Source organism: Aspergillus pseudotamarii (genome assembly GCF_009193445.1).
Source record: "Aspergillus pseudotamarii strain CBS 117625 unplaced genomic scaffold BDV38scaffold_9, whole genome shotgun sequence".
NCBI classification, from domain to species: domain Eukaryota; kingdom Fungi; phylum Ascomycota; class Eurotiomycetes; order Eurotiales; family Aspergillaceae; genus Aspergillus; species Aspergillus pseudotamarii.
In genome coordinates this window covers 492673-517880 of record NW_022475023.1, presented here as the reverse complement: position 1 = coordinate 517880, position 25208 = coordinate 492673, and the positions used below count along the sequence as shown (strand labels likewise).

General features: G+C 48.0%; 10 protein-coding genes across 10 annotated transcripts; 4 read left to right on the top strand and 6 right to left on the bottom strand.

Moving 5' to 3' along the window:
• Nucleotides 1-380: 380 nt before the first annotated feature.
• BDV38DRAFT_297266 (T6SS phospholipase effector Tle1-like catalytic domain-containing protein) lies at nt 381-2401 on the top strand (the record flags this gene model as incomplete). Its single annotated transcript, XM_032063094.1, has 2 exons — nt 381-500; nt 593-2401. The coding sequence occupies 2 exons, from the start codon at nt 381-383 to the stop codon at nt 2399-2401; spliced, it is 1929 nt and encodes a 642-aa protein (XP_031917172.1).
• A 1344-nt stretch (nt 2402-3745) lies between these two features.
• Nucleotides 3746-5015, top strand: BDV38DRAFT_220826 (uncharacterized protein). Its single transcript, XM_032052787.1, has one exon. The coding sequence runs from the start codon at nt 3865-3867 to the stop codon at nt 4861-4863; it is 999 nt and encodes a 332-aa protein (XP_031917171.1). The 5' UTR covers nt 3746-3864; the 3' UTR covers nt 4864-5015.
• Nucleotides 5016-5537: 522 nt separating this feature from the next.
• BDV38DRAFT_238690 (flavin monoamine oxidase family protein) lies at nt 5538-8005 on the bottom strand. The gene is made up of 6 exons (XM_032053694.1): nt 7609-8005; nt 7324-7545; nt 7226-7263; nt 6773-7161; nt 5617-6714; nt 5538-5569 (listed from the first exon to the last, which is right to left on the bottom strand). Exons 2-5 carry the CDS (start codon nt 7447-7449, stop codon nt 5738-5740), a joined length of 1530 nt encoding a protein of 509 aa, XP_031917170.1. The 5' UTR covers nt 7450-7545; nt 7609-8005; the 3' UTR covers nt 5538-5569; nt 5617-5737.
• A 152-nt stretch (nt 8006-8157) lies between these two features.
• Nucleotides 8158-10770, bottom strand: BDV38DRAFT_238686 (homeobox domain-containing protein). The gene is made up of 3 exons (XM_032053693.1): nt 10216-10770; nt 10040-10151; nt 8158-9970 (listed from the first exon to the last, which is right to left on the bottom strand). The coding sequence occupies exons 1-3, from the start codon at nt 10395-10397 to the stop codon at nt 8516-8518; spliced, it is 1749 nt and encodes a 582-aa protein (XP_031917169.1). The 5' UTR covers nt 10398-10770; the 3' UTR covers nt 8158-8515.
• Nucleotides 10771-11513: 743 nt separating this feature from the next.
• BDV38DRAFT_279553 (cation diffusion facilitator family transporter) lies at nt 11514-13319 on the bottom strand (the record flags this gene model as incomplete). The annotated part of the gene is made up of 4 exons (XM_032059055.1): nt 11514-11914; nt 11988-12844; nt 12895-12945; nt 13039-13319. The coding sequence occupies 4 exons, from the start codon at nt 13317-13319 to the stop codon at nt 11514-11516; spliced, it is 1590 nt and encodes a 529-aa protein (XP_031917168.1).
• Nucleotides 13320-14079: 760 nt separating this feature from the next.
• BDV38DRAFT_297262 (uncharacterized protein) lies at nt 14080-15356 on the bottom strand (the record flags this gene model as incomplete). Its single annotated transcript, XM_032063093.1, has 5 exons — nt 15056-15356; nt 14826-15003; nt 14606-14778; nt 14453-14552; nt 14080-14399 (listed from the first exon to the last, which is right to left on the bottom strand). The coding sequence occupies exons 1-5, from the start codon at nt 15320-15322 to the stop codon at nt 14080-14082; spliced, it is 1038 nt and encodes a 345-aa protein (XP_031917167.1). The 5' UTR covers nt 15323-15356.
• Nucleotides 15357-15686: 330 nt separating this feature from the next.
• On the bottom strand, nt 15687-17823 carry BDV38DRAFT_238681 (zinc-binding alcohol dehydrogenase family protein). The gene has a single exon (XM_032053692.1). It carries the CDS (start codon nt 17323-17325, stop codon nt 16288-16290), a length of 1038 nt encoding a protein of 345 aa, XP_031917166.1. The 5' UTR covers nt 17326-17823; the 3' UTR covers nt 15687-16287.
• Nucleotides 17824-18758: 935 nt separating this feature from the next.
• BDV38DRAFT_220795 (sugar porter family MFS transporter) lies at nt 18759-20854 on the top strand. Its single transcript, XM_032052786.1, has 6 exons — nt 18759-19033; nt 19113-19392; nt 19465-19785; nt 19850-20209; nt 20305-20465; nt 20550-20854. Exons 1-6 carry the CDS (start codon nt 18856-18858, stop codon nt 20756-20758), a joined length of 1509 nt encoding a protein of 502 aa, XP_031917165.1. The 5' UTR covers nt 18759-18855; the 3' UTR covers nt 20759-20854.
• A 1231-nt stretch (nt 20855-22085) lies between these two features.
• On the top strand, nt 22086-23483 carry BDV38DRAFT_220723 (putative RING finger domain protein). Its single transcript, XM_032052785.1, has 3 exons — nt 22086-22316; nt 22484-22666; nt 22807-23483. The coding sequence occupies exons 1-3, from the start codon at nt 22213-22215 to the stop codon at nt 22988-22990; spliced, it is 471 nt and encodes a 156-aa protein (XP_031917164.1). The 5' UTR covers nt 22086-22212; the 3' UTR covers nt 22991-23483.
• On the bottom strand, nt 23234-25201 carry BDV38DRAFT_279549 (putative C6 transcription factor; the record flags this gene model as incomplete). The annotated part of the gene is made up of 4 exons (XM_032059054.1): nt 23234-23602; nt 23664-23955; nt 24016-24439; nt 24493-25201. 4 exons carry the CDS (start codon nt 25199-25201, stop codon nt 23234-23236), a joined length of 1794 nt encoding a protein of 597 aa, XP_031917163.1.
• Between the last annotated feature and the right edge of the window lie 7 nt (nt 25202-25208).

Sequence of the window (25208 nt, the reverse complement as noted above, 5' to 3'; positions counted from 1 at the left end):
CCTTGTAAGGGATGGTGTAAGTTGAGGAATGTGTCTACTCGTACATTTTGACCAACCACCTTCTTTGCTCCACTCAGGAGGCTTACATCGACGTATCATTTGGCCGAATACATGGCTATGATGCAGACAGCGGGCTCTAAAACAGGGTGCGTCCTCTTTACACTCCATCCTTCCGCACCATGTTCCTGGACGTCCACGACCCATAGGGCCTGAGAGGCATACTTTCGGGGATAGGCGCATGTGCTTGCGAGTATTAGCCCTCGGCGAATATATGTACATCCACATCTTCCCCCCTCCAAGATACCTGAACGTGTCGACTGCCCTAGCAGATGTTTCCTTAAGCTACACTCCCTCTTCATTTTCTGCTCTGAACGGCGAACATGGATGCAGAAGTTTTAAGACCGGCCCCAGTGCCAAAACAATTTGTTCTGTGTTTCGATGGCACTGGAAACAGGTTTAACGGGGATAGGTCGGACAGTAATGTTCTGAAGATTTTTCGAGTAAGTTGACCCAACCTAGAGAATCGTGAGACTCGAGGGCTCTATGTAGACCGTAAGTCGATATACTGATCAGTCACTGATTCTGCAACCAGATGCTCGATCGCAGCGGAAGTAATCAATTTCATTATTACCAGCCAGGGATTGGAACTTATGTAACTTCAAAGTCCCTTTCCAGTTCTGGCCGCTTCCACCGGATCAGGTCCGCATATCTGAAAGCAAAGGACTCCGCTGTCGGATCCTCCTTCGCTGACCATGTCATGGGGGGATACAAGTTTCTCATGCGTTATTATACACCTGGAGATGAGATTTTCTTTATAGGCTTCAGTCGAGGTGCCTATATTGCTCGCTTCCTTGCGGAAATGCTGGATTCCATCGGCTTGCTCGAGGCTGGCAATGAGGAACTCGTCCGATTTGCATGGAAAACCTTTGCCAAATGGCAGATGAGACGTGATACCCATAAAGATACTGAAAAAACAGATAAACTGTTCGAGTATATGAAGGCCTTCCGTGAGACATTCTGTCGACCAATCGACCCCAGAATTAAGTTCATGGGACTGTTTGATACTGTCAATAGTGTGCCTGCGTTCGAATCTGCGTGGATGCAAAGAAGCAAGTTCCCATATACCGCTCGCAGCTCAGCCAAGGTCATTCGACATGCAGTGGGGATCGATGAGCGGCGTGCCAAATTTCGGCAGGACCTGATCTCCGAGATCAAACCGTGCTGCGAGGAGAAAAAGTCTACCTACTGGAAACACCATTGGCCCCGGTTTCACCACAGTCCAAGAAAGTCCCCTCCAAAAACCTCCCTTGGTCTTCCCAAGATCGTCATCAGCAGAGGTAACAATGAGAATAGCCCCTCTCAGCAGAGGCCCGGGGAGACTGAATCTGTGCACCACAGTGTGCGAAGTTCAAACCAGAGTATATACAGCACAAGTCATCGATACCGTGCACGACGACGACGCTCCCAGAGACACCTCAGTCCGGCTGCTCCCATGGAAGCAGCGTCCGCAGAGGATGTAGTCTCCATCAGAAGTGAGAAATCGGGCCTCTCGCTTCAAGTGCCACACGAACATATTGGGGGAGAGGATTACGAGGAGGATGAGGATCAGGACATTCAGGAAGTATGGTTTCCGGGAGGTCACGCAGATATTGGTGGAGGATGGCAACAGGGACCCAAAGATTGGCCACTCAGTCACGCACCATTGGTTTGGATGGTTCAGGAGGCCCAGCGCGCTGGGCTTCAATTTGATCCTGACAAGATGGAGGACTTTGAATGTTACGATGAGGATTACTCACCCATTCGTGAAACCATGCACTGGAACCATGATATCAGTGTGGGCCAAGATGGCTATCCGTTGACACCAATTTCAAATAACGAACTGGAAGCCCAAGTCGCCGCCGTTTATGGGGATATGGATGAGAAACAATGCACAAACGAATCTAACTCCACATTTCTGAAGGCGCTCCAGGAGTCCTGTAAGGCCCCACTCCATGACTGTCTGAAATTCGGCAGTGGCATATCAAATCTATCGGTTCTCACATGGAAAATGATGGAGTACCTCCCATTCCGTCGAATGGATCTGCAAAAAGATGGATCATGGAAACCGATCCGGTGGCCGCTACCGTGCGGAGAGGTTCGCGACATCCCAGACAACTCTCACATCCATATATCTGCAATTCGTCGAATGTATGTGGATGGTGACTACCGCCCTGGTAACCTGATCGTTGGCGGGGGTGGTCGTGGTGTTCTGCGAGCCCCTCCAGAAAAAGGAATTGGGCAATGGGCACTTAAAGGCCATAAAGGCGATATTGTACGACAAGTGTACGTGGCAGTGCGGGAAGAGAAACAGGAGCCTAAAGCCTCGACTGTTTGCAAGGATGAGGGTCATGAGCATCACTGAGACAACGGACCTTGAAGTTGGGAACATATTTCCTTCGCCATCCCTTTCTCTTTCACTTCTTTTTCCTCCTTATTCTTCTTCTTCTTCTTCTTCTTCTTCCCTTTTACCTTTCTTTTTCGTCTTTTTCTTATTCCTTTTCCATTCCTAATACCCTCAATAGTCCCTTACGTACGTCACCCGATAGTGATATAGAAGAAGCCCTTCTTTGGATCATCTGTCTCGCTGCCGCTCTTTTATCTCTCATCACTCTTTCTTTCATCCAACCTTTCTATATGTTCCGTCTAATAAATGTGTTTGTGCCTTTGTCCGTTAACTTGACAAGAAACGGAGCCATATGCTAGGACCAGGATCATACTAGTTTTCTAGTTCTTGTTAAACACCATTCCTGGGAATTATCTACGTACTATATGTATCTCACCAATTGACCTTCCAAAACCAATTCTTCTACCACTTACAGGTTGATTTTGAAGGCAAAGATATATTTCAAAGAGCGGTGCACTGATGCAGACTAACCTTTAAAACGAATAGCTGTGTCTAGTAGATGCAGTTATTTCGTAAGGGCAGATGAAAGCAGTTCCCCCCTCCACACCGCTTCATACACCGCTTTTGAATTTAATTGTCGAGATATGCACTTATTTAGTACCTTCCTGTTAACCCTTTCCACCATTCCACCTACACCGCTGGTCATGATGTTAGCTCCGGTATTCGACGGCAGAGAGAAGATAAACAACAGGTGATTCTATTTGTTGTGATCCGCACCCAGTAACTGCTATATTCAATCCGTTAATACTATCGTATCGTCTCCGTCATTCAGTCCATCTTCGAAAATATCATATTAGGGCGGGTACGACAACAGCTATCCCTCCCGGACTGGAGCGCGCAATAATAGGGCTGGGGTAAACAGATAAGTAAACCCACCACCATACGTGGTTATGGGCCAGCTGGGCATGAGGTCAGGTGCATGTTAGAGGGTAAGCGGAGAAAATAAGGAACACCTTGGGATTCGGGACGTAGGAAGCCGGGAAGCTTTTCGTCAGGGTACGGTTATTTCTTTGTTTTTTCATTTTCATTTTCATTTTATTGTTATTTACAATTTGGCATGAAGCGAGAAAAAAAAGATATTTGATATGAGAGGTTATAACTCCCAATCTATAAAGGTAGTTATAAAATCTCCATCCTCTGATTATGGATATACAAATTTGAGGCGGTGGAGTACGGAGAAAACTAAACCTCTTGTGGTTTGGCGTGAGCGATTTCATTGGTTGCGGCGGCCTTTCCTTTCCCATCACCCGCGCCTCTTTCCTCCCCTTCTTCTCTCTTTTTTAAGTCCGTGACTTCGAAAGTCTTGACTTCACCACTCAACTTTACTCCCTCCCCCCTATCCCCTGTTTCTCGCTTGTCCCGTACACCCTCTCCAACCAGCATGAGGCCGATTTAACCCGACTAACGAATCGAAGACGGATATGGAAACGTCTCACTATCTATCCCCAGAGGGGATATCACTACCCCCTAGTCCCGTGGAATCGGTGGACTCTCCCGAACCGACAGCGCCGGGGTCCGCTGAAGACCGCGAGAACGACGTCATGATAACTCTGTCACGTCCCCCGGCCCCTTCGCCGAGTCGCTCGCCCTTCGCCCGCTCCCATTTTCGGTCCCGATCTCTGGCTGAGGTATCTGGTCTACCTCCTATGACGCGCGCTCACTCTACCCCGGGACTGGACTCACGGGGCAGGTATATCTTTGTTCATGGTCGCGATGCACCAACAAGTTCACCTGATAATGCCGCGAAACGCCACCTACCATTTCAGGTCCCAATGGGGGACAGTCTAGAGTCTAGAATGATACCCTTGACCATCTCGGAGCCCATTCTGGAGTATGCTGAGCTGAACACCGCGATGCCATCTTCCTCTCCGACTCAGGGAGAATCCCGCACAGCCTCGCCTGTGCTATCCAACACTTTCCCTCGAATGACCCGTCGACGACCGTCATCACCTCTCCATTTTAACCCGATGAATTCCACTGTTCAATCGGCCAGCAGCCCCTCTTCCGCACACTCGTCTCCGATAATTCTCAACTCCAGATTCAACGAATCTTTTCCCGGTTATTCGACGTCTTCTGCTTCATCAATGCCCTCGACACCAACAAGCCTTCGCTCGCGGAGTCCGAGTATTTCATCTTTAGAGACTATCCCTGACATTCCCGATGCCGAAGCCGCTGCTATTGAGGCTGATCGGATCGCTGCCTTGAAAGCTGCGGCTGATAGAGCAGATGCAGCGGATTCGTCGACGAACGGAAATCGTCGACGAGGGGCGTCAGACGCGTCAGGCCCTTCAAGCTCCATGATGAACATGCGAACCGTATCAGGTGGCTATGGCCTCAGGACTGATAAGCGGAAACGGTGGAGCGTTTGTGGGGCCGAGCGTCGTCAAGACCTCGACTTGGAAACGATCTGGGAAGATTGATTTGTTGACTACGACTAATTCCTCCGCAACCTCTAACAAATGGTCAAGCAACATATGCTAAATGAAGCAAATTTGTGGGCTGTGCTTCAGCTTTTAACCAATAGGTATTGGTCTCAATTTTGTGTTTTAAGTTCACCAACTGTTGCTCGGACGTACCTTAGAGCTCGACTTTCCGATGTAAGGATTGTGCTACTGATGAAAGCGGCGATGCTTCTGAGCCCCGCCCCCAACTTGATATTCTACTTCGAAGCAGCCTCTACCTCAACAGTCTTGTCCCTGTTGCCGGTAACATCATTGTGTGGTGATGTATTATACTCCTTTTGATTTGCTGAAAGTTGTCCGGGTTGTAACTGTTCCTTGCTCTTTGTTCTGGCGCTCATCTCAGGTGTCGCAATACCCTTTACTGTCCCTAACTCTTGTCTATTGTTTTCAATTCATGTGCCTCACTAAATGGATATGTGGAGATGGAGAGCGCGCAGGTTCGTTGATGCTCTTAGTGGAACCGTTCCATATTGTGGGTTGCACCAGGGCGCAAGGCATTCTGATTATGTACGGGTGGCTTGTCATCCGGGAGGTGTTATCTTATTAGTTTGTTTTCATCTATCGAGCGAGATTAAGCGTCATTGTTGTGATTCCCCTGTTGCTTTTCATTTTGTTGGAACAATATTTTATCTCATGGCTCAATTTGACATTGCGCGGTGTGTCCCTTGATTGTGTAAATAACGTGGACTGTTCAATGGAAATCGTACATACTCAATTATATTTCCTAAATCTTCATTCCAAAAGCAGCAAAGCTGCTATATCCATCTACGTGGCATCCACGGATCACGCGGATAAGGAAGGGTATTGTTCGCCACATATCTTAAGCGACGACCTATTCTCCACCGGCTGAAGGTAAAGAATCATCCCTTTCCAAGCCTAGCCCCAATCTACCAAGACTATACAATTGACAGATTTGTCCAGCAGCACGCTCACCACTCCAGTACGCCCCAGTCGTCGTCCCAAGCGCAACGAACGGCGCCGTATGCTCTCCAGCAAACCACACCCCACGATCCGTCCCGAGTCCCGCTCGCAGAATCTCGATATCCCGATCGCCCTGACTAAGCCCAACTTGGAAGTTGCAATACGACCCATTCCCAGCGTATGGATCAGTCTGCCACTGGGTTGCCATTACAGCGAGCGGTTTGCAATTGGGTGATGACTCCGAATACCCATGCAAACGGGAGTAGAATGGGCGGAGGAAGTCATCGAGGAAATTGTAGTAGTCTTGAGATGAGGGGTCGAGGTTGGCCACTTTGGAGACTATATAGGTAGCACAGGGTCCGTAAGTGTAGAAGAGAAGAGTTGGATGAGCGCAGTCGACTGGGAGAGCGGCTAAGGATATGCATTCTTGGTTCCAGAGGATACCCCCAGGTCCTTTTGTATACGTGGGATCGAGGAATTGTGCGAAGGTTGGACGCTCGTAGGCGCTGTGACTTGCGGCTCTGCTGGTAGTGAGGTCACTGGGGTCCTTGTGCCAGAAGGCTCGGGGGAAAGTGATGTAGACTTTCTCTAGGCGGCCATAGGAGATGTTGTCGATTGCTTGGACGAGACGGGCAGGGAGCTCTGGGGTGAATGAGGATTTATTGCGCTTTAGCCAGCCCAGTGGACACGTTACTATCACTTCGTCGAATGTGTGAGTTTCGCCCGTGGCGGTTGTTAATGTTGTTTTGTGAGGGGCGTTTAGGTCTTGTTGGACGTCGGAGTGGATGTTGGTGATTGGTTGGTTGAATCGGATATCGGCGTGTTGCAGAGCGACCCTGGAGATGTGGGCTAGTATGTTTTTATAAGTGGAGGCTACAAAGTAGTTGTCTGGTATTCGATGGTCAGTCGAGGGTACTGTATGTGGGTGACGGTGTGGAGAACGTACTGCCATCTATACATTCTTCCAAGCAGAAGAACTTCAGACTTTGCCTTTCGATTGGGTCGCCGACGTATGCTCCCCATAATCTGCAGGTTTCAATACACCATTTCTTCTCTTCTGGAGTAAAGTCTGTTTTCTCGACTTTATCTAGGAAGAAGTCGAACAGACTTCGTTCCGGTGGGATAGTATCTTTATAAGCGTTACTGTATTTGAATGCTTCGTCGATGGTCATCCATACGAACTCTGAGATCTTGGTAGCTGTCTTGTCGTTAATGGGGCTTCCATCCATAGAGATGAATACCTGGTTTCCCTCAAAATCCTCTATGGTCGTTTTCGTCAACTCTGCGATGCTCACTATGGGATTTGTGCCAGTGCCATGGATCCAGTTAGGACCACTTCGTATCATCAGCATGAGTGGTTTTAGGAAAATGAATGAAAATAGAGAAACAAAGCACTCACAGATCGACTAAGCGATCCCCAACCTTGCTTTGGTGTACCTGCTTGGTATTAGTATACCAACTGATTACCATATAAGTTTGTCTCTTTCGCGTACATACCCTCCCTCCGACTCGGTTTCTAGCTTCGAAGATTGTCACTCGCGCGCCATTTTGAATAAGGATATCTGCGCATCTCAGACCGGAAAAGCCTGCACCAATAATGGCTACATGTGGACTTTTACCCATGTTGATATCGGGGAATACAGGATTTGATTTCTGAGAAAGTAGCGACAGTGGGTAGACTGTATTATCTGTTTTGGTAGTACAGGTGCGCGAGAATTTCTGCGCCATCTTCTGGTTAGCTTTATGTAAGGAATACCAAATAACCGTGAAGAGATGTCTAACTCATGCTCTCGCTTTGTCCATGTTTCAGAGGATTTGTCTGCCCGCCCGTCATCGATTTATAGATTGATGGATGACGGGGTTAGGAAGATCTAAAATCATGACTGGAGAATGTGGGTAGAAACAAGCTCAAAAAGTACAAAAGCATACAAAACATGACAGACAGAAAAGTGGGGTGGCTGATCTGCATTGTTGAGATAGACAGCATTCCTACGATCCAGGCCAGTGAAAGACTCCATGATGCAAGTGGCGTATACTTTCACAAACAGATTTCATAAAAAAAAAATGTTGAGATTGCCCACTTACCAAAGGTGAAATACACTGACTCGCATGTAAGGGCAGACGAAATAACCGGAGCATCAAACTGACGTGGAATAGAAAAGGCAAACTGTAGATAAAGGTACAGAAAGAGTATTTTTTTAATTCATTTAGATGGCAGAGAGCGCGGGCCACGTGCCACTTGCCGTTGGCTCCTGTTGCCGCCGAAGTCATTAAATTACTTCTTACTACGGAGTATTTTATTTCTAATTTTACTAACGGTAGTCAACAGTGCCCGCATTATATGATATCCTTGATTTTGGTCGTTCATTTCAATCGCTCTATTAGCCTGGAATTACATGTGGATATCTAAATATTCGACAGGGTCTCGTCATCAATATTTGGTAGGTAGTGGTGGTGGTGGTCACAGCCGTGAGGGACAATATCGTATCCCTTTGGAAGGAATGGCTGGGCAACGAAGAAAAAGCACAGTTCAATCATCACAGGTTGAGCATCACAGATCATACATGAAGTCACCGCTTGCTGGCGCTCGCAACTTGAACATAACTACAAAGGAAATGAATAGGAAACAAAAGAAAATTAACAAAGGAAATAAATAGATCATGGTACAAGGAAACGGGTATCTCTGTTCCTATCGCCATGCACCTTGGCTCAAGGATAAGAGGCCCTGGATGCAATCGAGGTCTTCTTCCTGACTGGAACCACCCCCACCAGCCATGAATGTAGACACTTCGGTGTCGACTGTTGGCAAAGCTTTCTCGCTTGCTTTACGCTGCGACGCCTGAGAGAGTCGGGAGCGTCTGGCCGTCAGGTCCTTGTTGACTTTTCCATCCTTCCCGTTAGCATCTCTCAGGACGGGACGGGATGAATGATGTTGAGAAGCCGCTCGTCGGCGGACACGAGATGTTTGGGTCCCGGGGATCCAGTTCTCCTTGTCAGAATCACTGCATTCTATATCTCCATTGCCTTTTCCTGCCATGCTCTTCGACAATTTCGTTGAGTAAGAGGTGTTTTTATCGTTGGGGACTTCGAGACCAGATTCGAGACGGCCCAACGACGAAACCACGCGCGACAGTTTTCTCCTCTTTTCCCTTGTAGCTTGAGGAACGGGTGTATTAAGATGTTCGGAGGAGTTGAATGTTGCGGTGTTCTTATACTTTGCCGATAGGCTTCGTGTCAACGAACGAGGACCGCCGGAGCGGAAAAATCCGGGGGACCCTGTATGTGTTCCACTTTGTGAGCTGGATGGGGTGGATAATGCACTCCGGGCATCGGTGTCGAAGACTGATTCCCAATTCCTAGGGTCGCGTGATCGTCCAAAGATCCTTTCCCTTTCGATAGATCCTCTTGGTGTTCCCAGAACCACTGCACTATTGCTTCTCCGAAGTCCCGTGAATCGAGGGGTCCGGGTTGGGAACATTGAAATACGGTTTTTGGATGGCGATGGTTCTCCATCGGCACGAATCACGGCTTTCCCGTCTGAAGACATGGCAATTCGGAGCGCATTACGGCCTTTAGGCGGGGATGGAGTCAATTCGCCTTCCTTTCTCACCATAGCTTCTCCGTCAAATGATAAGGATATCCGCAGAGACGGTGGTGATCTCATGCTCTGCACTCCACATGGTGTCAAAGGTTGCTGTGCTTCAGATCTTCCCTGTCGAAGGTCCGTGATTGACCGCTTCCTTTTAGCAGAGCTCTGGTGTGGTGTATCGGTTGGTACGCTCGCGTGTCCTTGGTTCAATTCGGATTCCGACCGAGAGTTTTCGTGCGTTCCTTCCTTATTTTCTGGGGCTTCTGAGGTTGCTACGCTCGTCTGGGAACTCAGGAAGGGCTGCTCGGGTTCTTCTTGGCTTCCACGAACCATATCCGACGCGAAAGAGTCATTCTCTGAAGCCCGTGTCACCGCATTGTTCTCATTGCTAGGGTCGTCATACTGCTCCGTCCCACTAGAAGAGCCTGGTTCCGCAGGTACATTCTCATCGCTGAAACTCTGTTTCGACGCGTCGGACCGAGGAGCCAGCAGCTCATGAGGCTGGAGGGGTTTCGACTTCCGACGATCATTTTGGCGACGGTTTTGAAACCATATCTATGACGTTGGAGAGTAATGGTCAGAACAAAGGAGTGCCAATGACTCAATCTTGTCCAAGAGACGTACTTGCACTTCCTTTTCACCCAACGACACGCGACTGACTATGCTGGCCCGGGCGGTCTTATCTGGCTTCGGGTTTCGTTGATATTCTGCCTCCAAAACTGCATGGTCCTCAGGACTGTTGTTTCAGAGTAAGCACGCGTTAGCTGGGTATATCAATGAGGCCGTTCCGCTTAATATACCTTGTGCGGCGACGTTTCTGCCGAGCGAGTAACTTATTATCGACACGCGGGGGAAGGTTCTGAGTTAGGGTTTTCTGCGAGTGTACGAGGAAGGCATAATTGAGAGCAGCCGTGGACTCGGATGCCTGAGCAGTTGGCGGAGACGATGAGCATGGCGCAGCAGAAGGCTCCGGGTCAGACATTGTATAGTTGATTAAGTCAGGATATAAGCATGAGGGCCCGAGAAGACAATTGCAGGAAAGAAGCAGGAAACCACCAGGAATATAAGAAAGCCAGCACTAGTCCCGTTGGACGTTCTGGGGGGGGGCTAGCGAAAAAGTGACCCCAAGATGAGTGGGAAAAAAGCGCTTCATCTAATCGCGTCGCGATGTGGACGCGGACGCACCCGTGCACTCGTTGTAACTCAGTTTAGCTCCGCCCGGAGCACGAGGGTCCAACTTTCTGGAATTTTGAGCTTATTTTCTTTCATTTCTTTTTTTTTCGTTTCTTTTTATTTATTTTTCTTTTTTCTTTAAAATTTTAATTTAAAATAGAACATCATTTTTAACATATAAATCTACATCATCATTGCCAGCACACACTTCATCCCGCTGCCGTAAACAATCATCTTCATATCGTCCCAATCCCCCGGGCGCGGGGTTGATACGACACCAGCGCGGTTGTGGTGTATGTACAGTAACAACTACATTCATACCAACGGTATACGAACGGTTTTATCATACCCCTCCAGAATTTGAATATCAGCACCACTACCACCACCGTCAACCTTGGTTAAAATACATGAACCTGCTAACCTAAGTGAGTATTTTCTTGGTCGACTGATATTCCCCAAATGCGAGGGGAGAACAACGACCTAAGTAAGGAGCAGCAGCCAGAGCCAATCCAGAAAGAAAGATATTTAAAGAATCTTTCCTACCAACCCACTCATCTCATTTCTTTCCATGGTTGACGTCGGACTGATAGTGTCATGTGCCGCTGGTTTGGGAAAGGTACCAGTAGCCCCAATGTCACTTTACTATGTTACAACACCGCTTTTGTAGTTTTTTTTTTACTTTCTCCCCTCTCTCGCAAATTACATACATAACCCGTCAGGGAAAGGAAATTTGAGATCGCACTACGTACTACCCGCGACGCGCTGGACGCGGAGTCACGTGGTACTTAACTCATGATGGGGATGACTCAGCGGGTATGCACTGTATGTATGTATGTATGCATGTATTCATTTATTTGTTTTATGCAACGATAAGAGTTACAACGATGTCTGATAAATTGGTAGTATTATTCTGTTTCTATATGAATTAATGAGCCTGTTGATTCAGGTGAGTAGGGATATTCCACGGATCATAATCCATGTGTACGAAGGCACGGTCGACCGTGGGGACACTCTCGATCATGTACTGCAGACTCTCGCCGATGTCATGAGCATCGCGCAGCCGGGTCTTCCCTTCCAGGATGATGTCTACTTCGACATTCAAGAGGTCTCCGGCATAATAGGCCCTTAGGTTCTGGATCTTGAGGATGGCTTTGGAGAATCGCATGGTCATGTAAAGTAGAACACTCTGGTCGATGGGAGATGCAGCCGCTCCGGTGAGATGGCGAATATGCTCGCCTGCGGTTCCGCTCCAGTTCCATATGATGTAGACTGAGAGGAGAAGACCGCCTAAGGGATCGACCCACCATAGTTTGGTGAAGGAGCCGACTGGAGGAACAAATGTTAGTTCGTTTCTACTAATACATTGAGGGGAGTGATTGGCAAAAGGATTGCTACGTACTCAGAGGGAAAAGGATACTGAAGAAGTTGAATACCACGTCTGTTTCAGCATCTTGTGCCAGGGCCTGGACACTTGAGTTCTTGATTAATCGACACCAGAACCAACATGCGAGTTTCACGACTACGGTGCTGGCCATCACCGCAATCGAAGGTATCGTGAGGTTAACTAAGCTTGTATCGTCGGAGATCAGCCGAGTGAAGGAGGTGATGGCCACTTGAACAAAGGAGGTCATCATCACGACGGCGAAAACCAACACGCTCAGGGGTTCCAGTCGACGTCTGCTAATGGGGTACTGATAGCGGTCGTCCTTCTGAATGAGGGTCGTTGTCACCCAGACAATGGCAGTGCTCAGAAAGTCCAATGCGCCATCCACCAAACTAGCAAGAACAGAAAGGGAGTTGGTCATGGACATGACAACTATTTTTGCTATTAGTAAGACCACGTTGGCGACGAAGTTCACGTAGATGGCAATAGTAACAATACGGGCACTGCTATCCACGAAGTCGTCGTCTTTCGCCCCGCCATCGGATAGAGACGGGGCGCTTTCGTTTCCGTCCTGAGGTAAAAGAGGCGTGCTCTCATCTGGGATTCGATAGAGGTTGCGCGGAGTCCGTTTAATTCGGTCTTGCTTTTGTTGCGGCTCTCCATTACTATTACCATTACCATCAGCAGGAACAGTAGACAGGCTGTTGTCCGGTTCGTATTCGTTTCCGGAATTCCAGGAGTGCATTTCAGGTATAACATCTCGATTTTGGTGATAATCTCCAATGAGGCGGTGCGGCAATGATGAGTCCAGTAGTCGGTCAATGTATACGTATTGCGCGATGAGATTATTGTTCCGTTCATAATATTCACGTCTGATGGCGTTAGGTTAGTGTCTCAAATTGAAAGAGAGGAATTTACCCACAGCTTTTTTCCCATTCCTTCTAACGATTTGGGGTCTCTATAATACAGTTGCCTAGAGGCAAGGATTTGCATTAGATATACCTTTTCCCCGCAAGCACTGCCTGCAAAACACGACATATTCATGGACCATTGCCAAATGACCTACCAATTATAGACGGATTTAACGTCCCCGATCAATTTCTTCGCCCGTTCCCATGGCGGAAGGTCATCATGCCGAGTACTATCATCCCAGGGTTCAGGGCTCTGGGTGGAGATAGAACGCCTGCGAATAAGACTTGCCAAACGTTGACCACGGGTAGACAAGATTTCACCCTCGAACTCAAGACTAGGTCTTCTAGGACGTATGGAATGATAGGAGCTTGACAAGGCAGGGGACGATGGTGGAGAGCTCTGTGGCATCGTATCGGAGCGACTAATCCATGCCATTGTGTGGCTCAAATAAGTATGGATAAAGTTGGATAATGAGCAATAACAAACCAAAGGAAAAAACTGATGACCAGGGGAGGGATTTAACGATGTACTACATCATTGCTTACTGCTACCAACAGTAGTACTAAGTTTTTGTCGGTCCGCGATCGGAACATTCCATGGAATGAATTTACGGACAACGAGTAAAGATGGTCCCAACTTCCAGACGCTCGAAAAGATCACGCTAAGCTTAATATAGCATTGTTGAAAGGTTTCCACAATCAATTTTTTCGCACTAGTGTCAGGAGGAAGAAGTTAAGTTAATTTTATTCAAGCAGCTCGAAAGGATTTGCATAGTTTCCCTAAACAACTGTTGATTGATCTAAATACTATACAGCCATTTATCTCTAAATCAATATACTATATGTTTATTCGCTAAATACATCATCGAACAGAGAGATACAGCGACAAATGGAAGTAATATCCAAATTTACCAAGACTAAGGGGGGTGGCGGAGCCACTTGGCAGATTCAATCATCAATCTAAGCGGACAGATAATCAGATAAGCCGGGAAGACAAAAAACTAAAGTAGAATAAATATTAAATATCTAACTAGTAATCAAAACCAAAAGAGCTGCACGATCTGTTAAGTCTCTCTGCTATATGATTTCGAAAACTAGTACTTACCACATGATTTCTCCTATTGGAGATATTAGTACTTAACTTCATAACATTAAGCCGTTCTGTACATAGCCCTGATGAGGAAGAACAAAACCTACTAGTATCCCCTAAATCCTTCAAGGTCCCCAGTTCCGCCAAGAATACTTTCTTCCAAGCTCGTCCATCCATCACGGCCCAAGCACTCCTTAATTAGACTCTCTGCCCTGTCAGAAGGACCAACCAGGCTCAGATCCCGCGGTTCATTCTCCGGGGGGTGGGGAATTTTGCTATTCAAGGGAAAGGCCTTGCGCAGAATGTTCACGATATCAGTCCAGTTATACGGAGTTGCAAAAGCGAAAAGACGTTCTGATTTCACCCTTGTATCAAGAAGAGCAGCAACGTGTAGACGGGCTGTGTCTTCGGCGTCGACGAACCATTCTATGGCCCTGTTCTTAACCAATGCTTCAAATGGAAGATAATGCTCGACTTACGTGGAGAGACAAAGTCAATGCCAGCCCGGTTCCCAGACAAGAGGCTACGGGCGAGAGCCATAGTAGAGCCACCTATTTCAGGATGTAGTATTCTGCCAAACTATAGACACCATGGGTCAGTCGAGAGCGGAAAAGACCTTCGGTTGAACTTACGACGGTGCCGGGAAGGACTGTATTGAAATCAAAGCTAGGCTTGTTCTGCGTTACCCAGTTCCAGGCCTCTCGCTCCGATTCTGTCTTGCATGCAGCGTAAACAAGGTATGGTTTGTGGGCTACAGGAACATTTGGATCCCAAGCACTTCTTACGGCACCGTCATTCCATGTAGCTGGACACATTAGATGCCAGTGGCATGTTGGGCTATCAACAACTTACTGGAGTCGATATTAATACCGGGCTGGCCAGGCTGTGGGAGCGAAGCGGCAGAAGCTGAAGAAGTCAGAACGAATTGAGTCACGGTATCGTGCTTCGCTGCGGCTTCAAGAACAGTCAAGGTTCTGGCGACGGATTTCGATATGATTTCTGGGTCAGGCTTCAGGGAGACATCTGATGCCTAGAGTTCATGTCAGCGCTGATAGACTTCAACTTCGAGGGAGTAATGATACCACGTGCACGACACCTGCAACACCGTCCATTAATTTATTCAGCGTCTCCTCGTCCCCCAGCTCCGGTAGCAGAGCTGATTCAAAATGACTAGCACCATATCTAGTGGCAAAATAATCATCTAGCCATGGTTTCTCGGATCGAACGGTTCCGCGTACTCTGTAACCCCTTTTGAGAAATTGATCAACGATATGGGAGGCTATGAAGCCATTTGCACCAGTCACGAGAATGAGAGACCCGGTGGGGATGGCAATGTTGGCCTGGGACATGTTAATGGGCGTAGTAGTAAGGGATGACACTTGCATTCGGATATGGTATGGTAGCTATACACGATGGTATGCGAAATAAGTTCTGTCAATATTGATAGTTATTCGGGAACTCATCGATTTTTATAATTGGGCCTGTTTGGTGCTAATTTCCTAATCCGGACATGTAAAGTACACCATGGATGACGAATTCGGAGTTCGAAATGGTCGAGCTTATTCATACAATCCATCCACATATCTTATAGAACCCTACCTACTTCACTTTGCTTCCTCGACCAAATCCTTTAAGCCGAGGCAATTACCCAAAGATACTATTCTGATGATAAACTAAATTTAGTGCTGTTTTTATTAAATAAAATATAGTGTTCAATTGCTTAGGGCTATAAAATCTATCAAAAACGAACACGTTATCTTCTCACTAAATTAAGTTTGATGGCATGTGGGGTCGATATCTTGTAGATCTTTCAACTGCGAAGGTTGGAGATACACCCCCTGCATGGATCCACGATCAACCACCGTCATATTCTATAGTAAAAAAAAAATACACAATGTGAAACTTAGGAATGGGTCTTGGAACTGTCAACTGTCTATAAAACAACCATCTCCTCCCTTTGCCCCAGATGCACCCCCAGCAGCCGCACATGGAAAAGAATTTGAGAAGATCCAAGCAGCTCGCATGTCCCTGATTGAATCCGCGAATGCAATCTGAGATCTGGCAGTCGTACCCAAAGACGTCGTTACTGCTTTCTCAGATGGAGTATGCCCCAGACAGCGAATGTAACGAGGAGGCATTGGGAAGTAAACTTGGAATAAGAAAATAGATTAAGCGCGATCTCACAGCACTGCACGTCATTGTCAACTTCAACATCCCACATTTAATCCCGCCCGATGTCGAGGGATCCTATGCCAAATCGTTTAAGAAGGTCGGGATCCCAGTCGTATCGTGTGTATCAGCAAAAGGCAATTCATTAAACCGGCACAACGATCTTAGTGCCACTGACACCACCCTTGAGCTTGTCTAGTGCTGCGTGCACTCCGCCCAGACCGCCACCCTCAGTCTGGATAGTGGGGCTGGGGATTACTTCACCGGACTGCAGACCGGTCTTCAGCCACCCGTGGAAGACCTCGTTCATGTGCTTGCTCCTTGCGGTCTCGTCCGTAGGTGGGAAGTTGAAAGTGATCTGCGTATTGTCGAGGGTAGGGTGACCTTCTGGGAGAAGGGGTGAGTGTGCAACCTTGGCGTGTGCATCACCCTTGGTCTCCTTGAGGATGTCCAATGTTGGCTGCAGAGCCCCATCAACAACGCAGTGTGCCGTGTGCAGTTTGGTACCATCCTTCTTCACGGCGCTGACGATCTGGGAGACGACATCGCTTGCCCTGTAATCGAAAACCGCATGGGCTCCGAGCTTCTTGACGAGGTCATGGTGCTTGGGACTGGCGGTGGCGTAGACAGTGAAACCGAGTGTCTTGGCCGATTGGACGGCAAACGTGCCTACACTGCTCGATGCGCCCCAGATAAGGACCGCTTGTTTGTCCGCGGGAGTGTACTTGGTATCGAGCGGTATACCGATTGTGGTCCAGGCAGTCAGGGCAGTCAGGACGGCCATGGGGAAGACCGCGCCCTCTTCAAAGGAGAGATTGTCTGGAAGTGGGATGACAGCTTCGGATTGTGCTAAAGTGTACTTTTGAAAGGAACCGCGGTCGGGGGAGCCGTTCTGGTAGAATGATGAGGCAAAGGCAATCACTCGGCTTCCCGGACCAGGGACCGTGGTGACGTTCGAGCCCAGTTTGGTGACAACACCAGCAGTGTCGGATCCGATAACAGCGGGGTAAATAGGCACAGGAGGCATGCCATAGTCACGCTGGAAATGATCGCAGGGGTTCAAGGCAACGGCCTTGACTTCGATGAGAACATCGTTTGGACCGGGCTCGGGAGTGGGACGCTTGCCAAGAGACAAGGGACCGCCCTGCTGGGGAAGAATTGCAGCGTCGTGTTGTCCGACCATGGTTGAATGTTAGATGAGTTGATGTTGTGGTTGCTGTTGGGGATGCTTTTCTGCTGAAAAGACGGTCCGACCAGAGCAAGCGAAATATGTATAGAAGAGAAGAACGAGAGAAAGCGAAATGTTGATGGAGATGGAGATGAAGATAAGAAGGGTATAGCGACGGTAGATTTACATATATCTTACTTTTAAATCCGATACGTCCCTAAAGTCCGACTCTGGGAGAGTTTTCTTATGTATTTCTGTTGACATGCTATTGGACCCTTGCTATGAGACTACGATATAACCTGTCACTACTAGTCGACTAAAATACCATATGACACTAAGGCCGTGCATTGGATACTCCATGCCTAACAAACATTGAACTTAAAGGTTATGATCGTTAATTCAGAGTGGTCATGGACGCACTAGTCTGTTGCGCCCCAACGGCTCATAATCGTCGTTGTTCCGGTGTTAGAGCGACGCCTTGCCATTAAACCCGAATGCTGTGAAGAGATCTCGGAAACTGAAATTCTACGAATAGTTTTACGGGCCGTAATCGGCGAGAGACAATGGACTATCTGCTAGTAGTAGTACTAGTCCTAGTAGTACCTGCCTACACAGTCCTTCGGTGCACGTGATGGCCTGCGATACGAGCCCTGTGATTACATGGCTGCCCAGACTCAGGCTGTACCCCGGTTCTTGCTTTAACCGGGTGGTCTATTCCCACGGGGGACTTTGGCTTAACGGCTTCTACCGATACTAAACCAAATGAAGTATCTTGCTGAGAGCTGGACCGAGATTGTTCATACGAAGATGAGTCATGTGATATGAAACAGCCCTGAGAGACGCTCTCATATCCTTACCATGTGTCCAGACTGAACCGCTAGATGCCGGAAAAAATCGCTAATCTACTGTGTTTAGAATTTTAGAGCCATGCATATCTTTTCGGTCAGACCGGACCGACTTGGCAGTCAAGGCCGTTGGGCTAATTCGTTTTGATCATGTTATAAGAGGGTGTGCACTCTTAGGGTACGCTTGGACGCGCCCCCCTGGTCGGCCGTTCGACAATACGTGGAATAATTCGTTTTATCCGGCCATGGCTAAATCCAAGCAATATATCCAGGCTTGGCCTCATTTAGACTTCATATGCTGGAATCTGACAATGGAGGGAAAAAAGAAGGGTCGAGATGGACATCGGACCAATCACGGGACCCCTAGGGAACATGGCGTGGTTTTAGTGTCGGGCGGGTCGTCCCCGGATTTTCTCCACGCCGTCGATTCGCTCTGTTTACCCGCCAGTCACTGCATCCTGGGTCGTATCCTCATGTCCAGACTCACCCTTAGGCTTGATCCTTAAAACAGACAAGCCTCGCTTATAATACAGGCTAATACTTGTTTCGATATATTAAGACAATGCCGTCTCTCTGTCTGCCCCGCCGATCTCATCTTTACTCCTCCGAGTCCTCTGATACCTGGCTTGCCCTTTCCCTGCTCGCCCCTCATTCCCTGGGCTGAACTGACCGGCTCATCGCCCGCCAAAGGTTCATCAACATGGGTCGCGGCTTCACTATCGGCCTGGCCGCCTTCGCGGCCACAGGGTCGTTCCTCTTCGGATATGACAGTGGTGTCATGACCGATGTGATCGAATCAAAGAACTTCCTTGCCTTCTTCAACACCGTCCAGACTTCCCCAATCATTGGGGCGATCAATAGTACATTCTCCGGTGGAGGTGCGATTATTTACCTTTAATTTCAGAAGCAATGTACCTTGAAGAAAGCCAGAAGGAGTACTGACTAGTCACCTTGTAGCTGCGTTGGGAGCCCTCCAGGGAGGACTTACGATGGACCGCTTCGGCCGTAAATTTACCATCCAAATGGGTGCTTTCATATGTCTTGTCGGTGCTATTCTTCAGACCGCTGCTCAGAACTTGGCTATGATGCTCGTTGGTCGTATTCTGGCCGGATGGGCTGTCGGTCTCTTGTCGATGTCGGTTCCAGTTTATCAGGCCGAGTGTGCTCATCCTCGCAGCCGAGGCTTTATTATCGGTTTATCACAGCAGATGATCGGTATTGGCTTTATCGTCAGCACGTATGGTTTCCTTGCATTTGACTCCTAACGATCTTGTCCCGAGGTGGAGGTCTAACATTGATGCTTCGATAGATGGGTCGGTTTTGGATCACTTCATGCTCCAGAAACTAGCGAGTTCCAATGGCGCTTTCCTCTGGCATTCCAGACGGTTCCTTGCATACTTCTAGCAGTGGGAATGTTCTTCATGCCGGAATCCCCTCGGTATCTGGTTGAGAAGGAACGCTACGAAGAGGGAATGAAAATCTTACGGAAATTGCACTATGACGGCACGAATGACGAATGGATTCAGACTGAATTCAATGAAATCAAAACGACCATTGATGCTGAGAAGGCTGTAACAGTGTCGGGCTGGCTTATCATGTTCCAGGTTCCCCAATGGCGGACTCGATTGCTGTATGTGAAACCCCCCACCCTGCAAGATGGCAGTTACTGATGACAGCCGTTCGCATTACTATAGTCATGGTATCGCCGTCCAGGCCTTCGCGCAAATGACCGCTGTCAACGTGATCGGCTACTACCAAACCATCCTATACAATTCCCTCGGCATCACCGGAGGCCGCAACATCCTCGTCGCCGGTATCTACAACTGCGTTGGTCCAATCTGCAACCTTATCTTCATTGTGTTCCTGCTCGACAAAGTGGGGCGGCGAAAGCCCATGCTGTTTGGCTCGATAGCTGTCACCATCGTCCTGATCTGCGAAGCCGCACTGACTTCGGTCAACGAAGACGGGTCCCGGACGAGTTACAGCATCGCCGGCGTGTTTTTCATTTTCTGCATCACTGTGATTTTCTCCTTCTCCTACGGATCATGCGCCTGGTACGTTTCATCTCTTGCCCTCCAAACTATACGGTCACCACCACCGCTTTTGGGAAGAATTTTAGGACAACCGGGCTAACAACCATCCCCTCCAGGGTCTACATGGCCGAGGTCATGCCGATGCAAATCCGAGGCCGAGGAAACGCCGTCGCAACCAGCCTTGGCAACTGGGTAGTGAGCACCATCTGGAATCAAGTTTCGCCAATTGCATTCGGCAAGATTCACTGGAGGTTCTACCTGGTCTTCATTCTGTTCAGTAAGTTTTCTTGTCCTTTCTAATATGAGGGAAGTGAACAGCGACGTGGAGAACAGTTACTTATCTGGTTTTTCTTGCCACTAGATGTCTGTATCACAATCCCGACGGTGTTTTTCTTTTTCAAGGAGACCAAGCAGAAGTCGCTGGAAGAGATCGATCTCCTGTTCGGCGGACGGGCGTTGGGGACCTTACCGGAGAATGTGGAAGCGAAAGCCGCCGAAGTCGAGCTTAATAAAGTGGAGGAAACTGGGGTCTCGTACGCGAATGTGGAGCATACAGATAATAAAGTGTGATGTACATACTCTACATTTTCCACGCCATGCGATATGATATAGGCATTTTTTTTTTGTTTGCAGATCAAATGAATGTGGACCATGCGTGATGTCGTCATGGCTCTGATCTCAACCTCCACCTCTTTTCGATAGTGTAGAATCAACCAACATCTTTCACCACCTGACCTTGAAAAGCCGTGCTCGAAGACGATGAAATCCCGCAACGGTGGGGCTCCCCCGCCGTAATCCTCTTTCAGCAAACTGCGGCCTTTTAGCTGAACTTTACTTCAATTGGCAATCCCGCGTTTTTGATGCCACACGCTGGGGGTCCTGATTGGCCCCCGAGCTCAATAAAATTACCCCAAGGTGGGTGGGAGCTCAAGTGACGAACAAGGGGGAAGACGATCATCGAAGGAATGTGAGATGAAAGGGATCTCCCCCATCTTCCACCTCTCTTCTTCTTCAAAAGAAAGGCCGTCAAAATCTGCAATGTTTGAAGTAGAGTCCTGAAAAGGGTGAGTTGAGTTAGGGCATAGTTGCATACATACATACATAGTACATACATGTACTATACATACATATGAAATACATACGACCAAGAAGCAAGGGTCCAGTAATGATGGCATGACTGGAAGCTGAATGGCCTGACCACCACCGCCGCCGCCGCCCGCCTTTCCCTCGTCAGTGCTCACGAGATTAAACGATGATCCTCTCGTCGCATGGGCGCCAAGGGAAGAGAAGAAGAAAAATAAATAACTAAGTCTGGGGCAAAACGGCCAGTGCACGACCTTTCCTTTCCCTTGGAATGCAAGGTGAGTTAGTCGTTGCCTTTTTTTTCTACATACACAGCCCTCTTTTGCGCGCCCACCATTCAATCGTTGTTCCCCATACATAAAAAGTATGAAACATATTCTAAAATAACCTTCTTTTTTTTTTCTGAGCTCGGGTTTCCCCTATTGTACTTGTCTTTTCCCCCCGTTTTTTTTCTTTTCTTCTTCTTGTTTTCTGTTATTGTTGTTTTAAATGCTATATGCCGACTCAATTCAACAAAAACAACTCATTTAATGCACCTCGAGATCGGCTGACAGGAATGATGATGGTCTGATAGCTGAGCTTTTTATGGTTTCTCCCTTTCGGTGTCAAACTTCTCCACAGTTTAAAAACGGCGTGAAACCCCACCGAAGCGATCGACTTACTTATACAGTACTTACTCTGTACTAGTAATGATTATATTTATCTACCGACGCACTGCCCACCTACCTGACCTGACCTGACCTGTCTTCTACTTGATGTGGAGTTAAACCAAACGGAAAAGGTCACTGTGGAATTTGAAAACGGGGTTCTCGCCCATATTTTCCCCTCATCTTCGATATTTAATTTGTTTTTTTCTTTTCTTTCTTTCCAGCGCCACAAAATCTCTCTCTGTACGGTTTGTTCCCCCGGCGACTACCCGCCTTGTCCCAGGGTCATGGAACATGGGGTTGTCGTCGGACAAAACTTCCTTCGATCATAATACCCATATGGCAATTGTTTTGGGGGTCGGACTTGGTGTTGTTACTCTGATTATCATGTGCTTGCTGTGAGTATTGAATGGAAGTGGTTTTGCATTGTTGCTGTTTCTTTTTTCTTTTAGTGTTTTGGTTTTGGTTTTATTCGTCCCTGTTTTGATTTTGAGACTATCATCCTTGTATCTTTTGCATCCCGATATTATGTGCAACCCCAAACTCATCGCTGGCATGATTCTAGATTTACCATCTTTGTGAACCGCCGTGACCAGCGTCCCTGCTCAAAAAGCAAGAAGAAGAAGGGATCGAGCGACAAGCTGCGCAAATTGGATGCCGTGTCGCCGGCTCGGACTCTAGAAGAATGGCGCTCGAAATCGAAGGGGCCCCTTTTACCCACCGAGGGAGTTGATGGTCAATTTGTATGGTAAGTCGCGCTACCAGTTTTGTCGTCGCGTTGCCGCTTCGGCCGACATTTTCTTGTCCCCGGAGACCATTGTCAAAAAAAAAAAAAAAAAAGAAAGAAAGAAAGAAACCCAGCCAGCTAACCCACCCGGCCCGTTACAGCGTTGTTTGCCTTGAATCTGTTCTACCGTCTCAGGAGATCCGGGAGCTCAAATGTCTGCACGTCTTCCACAAGGAATGCCTGGAGAAATGGTATCTGCAGGACCAATTCAATTGTCCGCTCTGTCACAGAGCGTACTATTTTCAGGAAACGCACCCGAGTAATGACTTTGTATGGATGGTATGATTGATGTCTGTTGATGCGCGTGCTCTTTGACTTTTGCTTGTTCTTATTATTTGGCGTTTCGGGTAGGTCGATATGTTTTAGGTTGGCTCGGTTTTGGTCGGATGGTTGTTGTCTGTTCTTGCTCTTTGTTTGCCGCATTGTCTCGTTGCCGAGATTACTATATAATGGTCTCAGGTAGTTGCGACTTTCCTCCAATTACCGACGCTGAAATGTGATACCCTAGCGAATGAGCTCCGAGCCCAACTAGTTCTTTGCAAGACCAAAGCCGTCGGTGGAAGACAGGAAATCAGTGCTGAAGTCCCAGTTACTCGGATTATACCAATCCAGGAAACTGTCCAGGCCAGAGGTCACATCATTGAAGACATCGCGCTGGATAGGCTGTGGGTCAATGATCTGGTCCAGAATATGGGACAGTTTCTTCTCGGCTTCCTTGCAGGTCTGATAGTTACCATACGTTGGACGCGGAACCCACGACAGACATGATAGAAATACACTTAGATTGCGAATGATCTCTGCGCGAGGCAATATGACAGAGTGCGGGCCGATTTCTTGGGTTTGGTGAAGAAGCTCAAGGGTCAGGACACTGGCACTGGGCACCCCGTAGTACAATATCTAAGGTTGCGAAATTAGCATCCAGGAGAGGACCTTGGGGTGTGGGGCGATCTAAACATACCAGCCAGGAATAGTGTCTGTTCAAGTCCATGGATGACTCACATTCGGAGCCTATCCTGATAACGATTGATAGAGCTTCCCGCGATGTGTGGATCAACGCTTCTTGCCCTGTACTCGTGCGTTTCACCAGGACCCTCTGCAGGAGGAATATCGTGTAGAGGTAATCGAGATACAAATGGAGACTGGGAAAAGCCGAAGCGTATGATTCCGCATCCTCGTTCTGGCCATGAACGTCGTATCGAATGAAAGCTGGTGCAGCTTCCAACGTGGCTCGCGCTTTCTCGATAATTTGGCTATGCTCGATTAGCGGACGATGACTTCGTTGTGCCGAATTCAAATAGGGTTCCTCTCACTTGGACTTTTGGACCAGGTCCCAATCATCGCATGTTCCCAACGCTATCTCGAGAGCTTGGTCCCTATACACAGAAAAGATGAACCGAAGACGTATCATGCTCGACCTGTAATTTTGCCGTTGGGTGTTCCAGCCGTCCATATTCAGGCTTGAAATGGCACTAGTGAGGTCTTCACCCCCTGCCACTAGTAGATCCTCTTGTATGTCCATGGGAGGCGTCAGCGAGCAGTACCGATAGTTTATGAATGGCGGTCGCCCCACGAAGGTGGCTATCGCCTTATCTGCATAGAAGGCAGCAGCGAAACATAACCTCCTCCATTGTCGAAGAAAGAATGGACAATCGTCAACCTGCGAGTTCTCTTGATGAAAGCCAGCGGCATATACTGTAGCTGACAAGTCGCCCAGTCGACGCCAAGCCTGATAGCCTAATTCCATCGTTAGCATTGCCTTGCATCGATCGGTCAAAAGGTGAGCAGACTTGTGTCGCCAAAATGTTGAGTTTTCAACATGACATCGTTATACTGAGTAAAGCCTAGCAATTCGTTGATTGAAGATGCCTGGTCACAGAAGTTGAGACAAATGCTGCTTGCCTCCACAATCTGAGCGCGCAGTCTCTCACGAGCTTCACTGCTCGGCGCTACTTGAACAAGGTCCGGGTCATTGTCCGAGGTAGACATCAAGGATATCCCAGAGATGGACAGAACGATCCCAAGAGACTCCCATCGAAGGTTCCTACCCGCGAATGAAGCGCAATATTCATGGACACTCATCGAGCGATGTGTCGTTAGTGGCCTTGAAGTATTCTGAGATATCTGATAGACCAAAGCCTGGAACTGGGCTTCTATATCGCTTCCAATGTCCAGATCATCAAAGGTACTCCGGAGAGACTCTATGATAGCGTCAACAATGACCATCGGAACTACAACCATTGCTTTCTTGGAGTAGAGCTTGCGGACCAAAACATCATAGATCGGTAAGTCATAAATAAGTTTCAACAGCTCTACTCCAGCCCTAAGACGGTCTGGGTCCACAGCCCTAACAGGAGCACCTGTCATCGTACTATTATCTATCTCAAACGGTAGATCACTGCGATGCTCCGTGAGAATGGCCGAGTAACTAGTCGCCCCTAGATAGCCAGGAAGCTCGGGAGTTAGCTCTAGGTTTGCGCCGAGTCGAGTACTTTCCATCGCCAAT